This window comes from Camellia sinensis, chromosome 9, assembly GCF_055761805.1.
Source record: "Camellia sinensis isolate YWXY chromosome 9, ASM5576180v1, whole genome shotgun sequence".
Taxonomy (NCBI): Eukaryota; Viridiplantae; Streptophyta; class Magnoliopsida; order Ericales; family Theaceae; genus Camellia; species Camellia sinensis.
In genome coordinates this window covers 188,903,902-188,913,106 of record NC_138969.1, presented here as the reverse complement: position 1 = coordinate 188,913,106, position 9,205 = coordinate 188,903,902, and the positions used below count along the sequence as shown (strand labels likewise).

General features: G+C 31.9%; 1 protein-coding gene across 4 annotated transcripts; it reads right to left on the bottom strand.

The window, feature by feature from the left end:
- Positions 1-1,666: 1,666 nt before the first annotated feature.
- LOC114321416 (glucose-6-phosphate isomerase 1, chloroplastic-like) lies at positions 1,667-8,441 on the bottom strand. Of its 4 annotated transcripts, none has more exons than XM_082888264.1 (9): positions 8,143-8,441; positions 6,340-6,409; positions 3,687-3,809; positions 3,506-3,604; positions 3,308-3,404; positions 2,331-2,535; positions 2,167-2,235; positions 1,997-2,083; positions 1,667-1,883 (listed from the first exon to the last, which is right to left on the bottom strand). In XM_082888264.1, the coding sequence occupies exons 1-5, from the start codon at positions 8,298-8,300 to the stop codon at positions 3,321-3,323; spliced, it is 534 nt and encodes a 177-aa protein (XP_082744390.1). In that variant the 5' UTR covers positions 8,301-8,441; the 3' UTR covers positions 1,667-1,883; positions 1,997-2,083; positions 2,167-2,235; positions 2,331-2,535; positions 3,308-3,320. The 4 variants fall into 4 exon arrangements, with proteins under 4 accessions (XP_082744390.1, XP_082744389.1, XP_082744387.1 ...); XM_082888263.1 differs by having other exon boundaries at positions 3,321-3,404; XM_082888261.1 differs by having other exon boundaries at positions 3,308-3,604.
- Between the last annotated feature and the right edge of the window lie 764 nt (positions 8,442-9,205).

The following is a 9,205-nucleotide window of genomic DNA, read 5'->3' as shown; positions in this document are numbered from 1 at the left end:
CCATTTCTGTCACTTTTCACCATTTCATCATAACCAAACTTAATCTTAATTTTTAGCTATAAGAAAATAGTGCATAATATCACTAAGCTATATATAACTCTTGGCCTTGTGCAGGGTTCATAAAGAAACGCAGCTGTTTTGGTTGCAAGTAACAACTCCAAAATTCCAAATCAGAGGCTACGTTGTCGTTTTGGTTCACAGCCGTGCCTGCTGTGCATGGGTGCATAGCAGGCACCCCAAATCCAAAGATTTTTAGGTTATGTATGATTTGATTTTTAGAAATTTTTTTAAAAACTTAAAAATTAATTTGGTTAAGAAATGAAAAATAAAAAACAATCATCATTTAAGGGTAAAAAATAATCATCATTTTAACTTTTGGGGCAGGTTATATACACACATATGACTGTTTCAATTTAATTTGTAAAAAATTATTTCTAACCACTCGAAAGATAAAAATTATATAAAAATGATAATTATTTTTTATTTTTTCTTTCTTAACCAGATTAATTTTTAATTTTTAAATTTTTTTTTTCTAAAAATCAAACCATATATAGCCTAAGAATCTTTTGATAAGTCATTTATTACGTTGATAACTTATTTAATTATTTGTTAATTTTACAACATTTTTACCATCTGAAGTCTGTTTAGTAACCATTTCATTTTCAGTTTTCAATTTATATTTACAAAAAATTTAAAAACTGACATCAAAACTTATTTGATAGTTTTTTTGGTTTATAAATGGTTGTCTCAATTTGTAAATTTGAGGAAAAAACATAAATTCAAAAAATGAGTTTATGTTGGTTTTTAATCAAAAATTTAAAAATTTTACTAACAAAATTTTTTTTAATTTATTTTTTTCCAAATAATTTTTTTGTTCAAATAATTTTTTTTTTCAATGAATTTTTTTTCCAACTAATACTAACCGATGGGGCAATTGGTAATGTTACTTTAAACCCTAGGGATGGAATTGTAATTTTTTAAATGTGAGGGGTGTCAATGTAATTTACCCAGTGAGGGTAAAATTGGTATTTTAAAAAATTAAATTGCTGAGGAAGGAATCTGTAATGAAACTTTAAATCTCAGAGGAGAGATGTAATTTTCAAAAGGTGAGGGAGGAACTATAATAAATATAAACTTCATGAGATGTCAGTATAATTTATCCTAAAATATTTATTTACGAGATGAAATATATTTATAAATATCCCTAATTTTTAACACCCACTACTAAAAAAAGTACTTTTTGCGACCGCTACAAGCCGTCGCAAATAATAAAAAAACAGTCGCAAAAGACTTTTTGCGACGGCCCATGCGACGGCAAATGGGGGTCGCGAATGTGGGGGTGGCAAATACTTTTTGCGACCGCAAAATAACAGTCGCAAACTATTTGCGACTGCCTAACCTACTTATAGCGACTGATATTTTGCCGTCGCAAAAGAGTTTAAAAAAGGCCTACAATGTATTAGCGACCATCTTACCGTCGCAAAAAAAAAAAAAAACAAAAAAAAAATACCTACAATCAGATATATATATATATATATATATATATATGCAAATATTATATACAATAAACGTAAAGACATATTTGCAAAAATCTCAACCTTCATAAATGTTTGGTTATAATTGAAACATAATTTTGGAACGTAATTTGCCAATATATAAATACTTATTGAATCATGAAATATAAGCAATTCTAATATTAGATGTTAGTAATATATTCACATCAAAGAATTTTTATGAGGAATTGTCGAATAATACAGCTACACTATTCAAATAAATTACTTCTAAGCAATTCTAATATTGGTGACCCGGAATTACCAATTATGCAAATCAAAACTATTGTTGCGGTTGTCCCCCATGACAAATACAAAACCTTCAGGCACAAGCTGCAGAAATAGAAATTGCAAATTTTAGTCCAATATGGTAAATGTTTTAGGACTCTAATAAGATTAATGATAAGAAATTCACTTTGATAAAGCAAAGAAGCAGGAGTTCTTACCACTGGTTCCATTTCATAATCAAGTGGTTCCAAAATGAAATCCTCTTCTTGCACAATACCATTCACCATTAACTTAACATCATGTACCTATTAAGGCACATAATTACTAAACATTAGATGTCAAGATGAAGCACATGGGATTTTTCAGTTAAATGAAGAAGAGAACTTACTTCAACAAAATCCCGTTCCTTTGCAACAATGCGCTTTATAAACACATCACCTCAACTATAGCCGATTTCCTACAAGGCGCACCCAAAAAATACATACAAATGTATTAGTGTCTAATGAATTGATCAAAATATTTTATTTGTTACTTTGAAGATGAGAAACACACCTGAAGAATTGGAGGCACCTTAAATATCACAATATCTGAAACTTCAGGCTTTCTAAAGACATAGGAAACCTGACCACCAAATATATCAGGAAAAAAATCAACTCAAAATATTCAAAATCCAGTCAAACATTGGAAATCTAGCTAACCATCCCTCAATTCTTGCAGTGTTATCTAATAATGAATTCTCTTGTGTAATTGCGACACCCTGCACAATAATAGATGAAGCAACAAGTCATACATTTCGCAGTCAGGAAAAAAATATACAAACAAAAAACAAAACATCTGGCTTATGGCAGCATAACTCAATCCCATTCAGCTAATTTTGCTAAGAAATTTGTTGAGGATGTGCAACAAGTTAAGGGGATGGACTAACCAACCGGTTCTCTAACACTTGCCAAGTGCATCCCAGAAATTTGGACTTTGTTACCAAGTATAACATGAAGACAATGATAATCAATTATAGCTAAGCTACACACCATAAACAAATCCCAAGGGTAAATCAGTATTAAAAGTAGCCATGCCTGCAATCAAGTAACTATACATACAAACTTTTCGATAAGTAGTTGAAAAACTATATCTATGTCTAAATATATATATCTAACACTCCCAACACTTCTAAACAGCAAATGTAGTGACAAAAAGGAAGAGTGTATTCAAACCTCTAGGATAAACAACAAAATCAAGTCACTCTTAGGACCTATAATACAATTTAAACATCCCTAATCCATACGAATCAAGCCAATTGCAAAGACCATGTAGCATGAAAAGTAAGAAAGTCTGAAGAAAAAAAGTTCCTTGTGCATAAGAGTCTCAGACATTTGACCATAGTGGACAAATGGACCCAAAAATTTTGGCAGAGCTAAAAGCTAATCAGTAAGAAACTTTACTCTATTTTCAAACCAATAATAATAATAGGGAGTATATTTCATTTACACTCTGAAGAGCTGAGAAAACTAAATAAAAGCAGAAACAAGAACCTGAGATGAAAACCTATTTTGCAAAATCCAGGCCAGCTTCACGGAATGCTTTTTGTACTTCCAATAAACCATTTCTTGTTTCTGGAGTGCCTCCACTCTGAGTAGAATTGGAACCGGAAACATATTAGCAACGTGTTTTGAACTGTGATTTGTGACGACTAACACAACAGCAGCAAAAAAAATGACTTCCATGCAGACCTTTGATATAACTATTACAAGCGTAGAAGCCAACTCAGGGCCAAGCTGTGCAATCTGATGATCAATGCCAGCTGGATCTGTATTGTCAATGAAACTTATCTGCAGAAAGGACAAAAAATTGTGACAAGCATTAGAAACCTCATTGTAAAAACAAATGTTCCAATACAAGTTCATTATATACCTTGAGAGGAGGATTATCAGGAGCCAACGCCTCTGCAACAAACTGTGGTCCAAGGGCAGAACCTCCAATTCCAACAGAAAGTACTTGTGTAAAGCGACCCTCAGGAGAGGTTGGGGGCTTAATCTATGGTTTTAAAGCCAAAAATAAAGCACGGAAAATTGTTAGAACTAGAGCTCTGCCAACAATGTCATGCAGAAAGTATCGTAACATCCTAGAGATAGTAATGAATTAGAACATGTTTATGAAACAAATCACATTTACGGGGCAGAAGAATCAAGGGTTATATAGGAACTAGTGCATGTCTGTGTATAGTACTGACAAATAGAACAAACAAGGAGGATCCATAAGTGCACATTAAAAATATTGCATTTGTAATTTATTTGGAATAAATGCATAATAGTACTCCCTGATCTTCATACAGAAAAAAGAATAACAGGAATTCAGCAAGTCTCAAGTTTCCTCTGTTTGATTCAGTAATCCAAATAAGCAAACCCTCAGTGCATAAAAGTGGATCAATGGCTCGTGATAGAACTCCTCACACAGCTAAGATGCAGTGTTAAGCAAATTTTAGTTTTTCATCCTCCAAAGTATTAAGTCACAAATGGGTCAATGGAATGAATGTTTCCTTCCTTCCATCTATTTAACGAGCGCTCACAAAAAAAGAAAAAAGAAAAAGAAGAAGATAAACATAAAAGAAATGTGATTTCCACCAAAACATAGAAAGGAGTCAGTATAATCAGTTCTAATAAGCAGCCAAATCAACTTCCAGTTCATGCCTCTCCAGTCCATCAAGTAGAACCTTTTAGTACTTATGTCTCGTTGATTATGGCCATACAGTTGTGCTGGAGCTTTAAAAAAAAAAAATGGCGAGCTTAATTCTGCCATTCTGGGATGAATTTTACATTATTGAAGCTGTCCATTAGTCAATAAAAAGTGGCTGTCTGTTCTTTTATTTTGCACATGAAATTCAATCATGACAAATTAAATGCATGCATGAACATCCCATTGGCATGCATTATGAAGTGCTCCACTGCGTATTATGAGGCATTTGAAGAATAAATTAATCTCTCCATTGCAATTGAAAAAAGTCACAACTCATTTCTAAGGCAAAAGCAGGAGCACATGAAACAAATCAAATGAAATGATGAACTCAAATCTAGAGAAATCTACATAAATCACCTATGCTTGTTCTTATGACATCTTATTACACGTCTCAGGCTGTATTTTCATTATCACATTCACCAATTGAGGGAGATAGAAAAAAACACCAATTGTCTTGGGTGGTAAAATTCTAAATTTCTAATACTAATTACTACTCTGCTCAGTTCTAGAAATGGCACCTAATACTCCACTGTAGTCTTTGTTGTGCACTCATGTAAATTCTGCAATAATGCTATAATCATACATATATATTTTTATGACAGGACTCACTGTCGTTGAGTATAAATTCTGCAATAATGCTATGATCATACATATGTAAATTCTGCAATTATGACCATACATATATAAGAAGAGCAATCTCTAGAACAAAACATAATAAAACAAAACACAGGGGATGAGAAGAGCAATCTCTTGACCCATTCATCAAAAAACTGCAGTAGATAAATTAGGGGAAAGCACATTGACAACATGTCAACATCCACTAACATAAGGCACATTGAAATATAATCTCAACAAGTTAAAATGCATGTAAATATGGCTTCAATTGAAATGATCCAAGGGAAGAAGAAAGTGTGAACAAAGCCATTCTCTACTGTAAATTGTAACTAAATGAAATGAAACCGCGAAGAACAAATCGAGACGCTTGTCCCAATAATTCTTCATTGTGAGTAGAATCTCAACCTGAAAGCTAAGGAACTTCCTGTCAATAGTAGCACATAAGAGTAGAATCTCAAATGCATACTATAACTAAAATTACATAAGCTAATGTGCAGCTGTCAAGGTATGTATATCGCTTCGCTAGAATGTATGAATATCGGGCTAATCTAAAATTTGTCTATAGAATTTTACTAGCATGTGACAGGTACTAGTGGAGTTGTCAAAAAATGAAAATAAATAAACAAAAGGGAAAAAAAAATTAAATAACTACTGGTATGACCATCATCAAGACAATCATTCTTGAATTTTACCCGCTTCTAGTAATTAATCAACAAGGGAATTTGAATTTTGCTACTTAGATGGATCGAAAAAATTTAATGTTAAATTTGATAATAGCTAAGCTGTAAAATCTATTAAGTCCAAATGTGGAACAAGTGTTAGTATAGTAAATGATGGTCATTTACTATTTTTGTACACATCAATAAAAAGAATGAGTTTGCAAAGTATCATAATGACAAGTGCATATTATAGTTCAAAAAGTATACCAAATAAAACCAATGGCCCATGAAAACTTTTAGTAAAATTTATAAAATTGAACATCATGAATAAATAGAGGGTAGGAGCTGCTCTATAAATGTATTTCAAGTGGATTTAAAAAGATGAAATTGAACAATTTAATCCAAAAATAAAAAAATAAAAATAAAAACAGTGGCAGACGTGACATTGTATTTAATTACAGCAATTACATCAAACAGAGAGTATTTATAGCATTGGAGATCAAACAGGTGAATCATTCTAGGTCTACAATACCAAAATTGGAGAGAAGAATCTTTACTTGATCAACAAAATCGGAGCCTGTTGCATACTCTGTAAGCATCCCAATAGCAAAACCAAACATTGCCCATCTGCTCAAAATATATAATAAATAAATCAAATAAATCCCAAACAAAAAAACAACAGAGAAGAAAAGACCAGGTCAAGAAATTGCCTTACCCCTACAAATATATAAATTGATTAAGGGAGCAAAATGCAAATTTATAAAGGATCAAAGCAACTGAACTCAAATTTGGGTAAGTCCATTCAAACAAATCAATAAAACTTCAATTTTTATTCGAATAATACCAAGCAATAAAGTATATATAGCACATGATTCGTGACTTCAATTCCTTGAAAGTATTTAAAAAGGAACTTCATGAAAAAGTTGTAGAATCCTTTGTAAAATGATGCCATTGGCAGCTTACTTGAACCCAGAAGTTAGGTCAGTGGCAATACAAGAAAATGCATCGTTGTGGCTTATGATTCTTTCACAGTCAAATGTAAAAAGTTCAACGTCCTAAGAAAGAATGCAGTAAAGTAAAACAACTACAGAAACGTGACACCAGAACCCGTGTACCTCACTAGGAGGTCAAGGTTCAAGTCTTGCCACAAGCAAGACTCCCTATCCCATGGGCTATGTACGCCAATGTATCCAAAAAGAAAAAGAAATGTGATACCACTGTCAACTTACTCCACACGCTCTGGTTTCATTTTACTACTATGAAAACATAAATTTTCGGGAGCCCAATAGTTTCATCACATGGGTCACTTCACACTGAATAGCCTAAGAAACGTTAATTTAATTTTTGATTATTGCTCATAATGAATTAAGTCATAGTTTCTTGTTTACTTTTTGAAGTGAATGAATTTTGTTCTTGAAGTTAATGGATTTTCTTTGGTGGCAAAACATAGCTGACTTCCATTATATCATTTCAACCGAAGTAGCCAGTTGGGCGAAAGCAAACTGACTTCTCTTATACTGAAAATGGTTTTATTCATTTCGTTAGAAACAGAGTACAGATAATTTGACTGTGATATATATATATATATACATATATTAATAAATAAATAAAATAGACATATACAAAAACAAGAAAGACATTTACAACCACAGAATTGCAAGTACTGAAATGATCCCCACAGAATTGCAACCATATAAAGATGTGAAAGCTAGCTCTAATTCAAATCAATCAAGACTGGCTTTATATACAAGCTGATGCAACAATTGATTGTTGTTAATGCACAATGCCATTATCATAATTCCATGGGATACGGGCACTTGAAATAGTTTGCAAGGTTGAAATCAATTAGAGCATCTCTAATATTGATTAAATTTGAATCAAAATTTGATAAAAAATTTAATCTGATATAATATTTTGTTGTTTTGGAAATAATATTCACGATCACTTAAAAATAAATAAATACATAACCAATGCATGAGCAAAATTGTATTTGTGAATAAAGAACTGAGCAATTGTAGGTTTAGGAAAATGAACTATGCTAATTGTTACAGGACATCAAAATATTCCCTCAATATGTCTATTTGCCTCATATTTATATTTTCTTATAGAAATGTTGAGGCTTATCAACTAGAGGAAGACATCACTCATACAATATATAATGCACATTTTTTCCCTATCCGTGACAGAGCATTATAATCAGTAGCTTGTTTTAATACATAACAAGAGCATGTTGAAGATAATTTCAATGATCTAATTCTGAATATGAGAAAACCGTAAGTTCAAATAATAATTCCAGAATTCAATCCACAAAAATGAAGATAAGTAGATAGTGAAATTTATATATAGGTTGCTATGATCACCTGTAAATGAAAATCAAAAGCTGAACTGTACCAGTAGAAACGAGTCGTGCTCGGTTATCTCCGATTCCTTCACTTTCTGTACACACAACCTGATCGATCGAGAAGATTGCAGTGAAGATTGCAGTGAGATTAGTGGATAAGCAAGTTGAATCGATCATTACACACAACTTGATTTCTGTACACACAACTTGATTTCTCGGATCATTACAGAGAAAGTTGAATCGATGAAGATGTGCTTAGGCTTACCGATTATGAAATCTTCAACAGTTGTAGACTTGAGAAAGTTGAATCGATCGACAGATTCGAGCGAGAGAGGCAGATTTTGAGAGGGAGAGGGAGAGGGAAAGAGCTCAGATTTGGGAAAAAAGGGGGCGGATTGAGAGGGGGAGAGAGAGAGTCAAGTTTTATAAGATTTTGATGGTAAAATAAGATAATGATGTCCAAAAATGATTGGGTCAGGAAAATGAGATGGTAAAGTAAGATTTTGATCACTAAAAATGATTTTTTTGCGACCGTTCAATAATCAGTCGCAAAAGTATAGACGCCAAAAGTCATATTTCTAGTAGTGACCGCACGTTAATTTGACTGTAATTGAATATGAATTTAAAGTAGAACCATATGATGACATAAAAATAAATAAGTAGGGTTTTGGTGGGTATTTGGATTTTTTTTTCTTCTGATAACTCTTTTGGTGGATTATTTTTGCCTTTATACAAGACGAGTTGGATACGTAAAAGAATTTGACATTTTTTTACTTTTAAAATTCATCTACACAAGACGGATTACAAAAGTAAAGAAAACTTGAGATAATTTTGAAAAAAGTAACAAAAATTATGAAAAAACCACTCAAATTCACGAATAACTCATTTAGTAAATGATTAGCAATGCATGTGCTATTTTTAAAAAAAATATATTTGATGGTACGATGTGTATTATAAAAGAATAATTTTAATTTTAATATAAAATTAAAATTAAAGTATGATTTTAATTATTGATTTTGATAATGTTGGCGTTATCGTTCTATAAAATTGTTACTTGAATACTTATAAATTAGTAACATAAA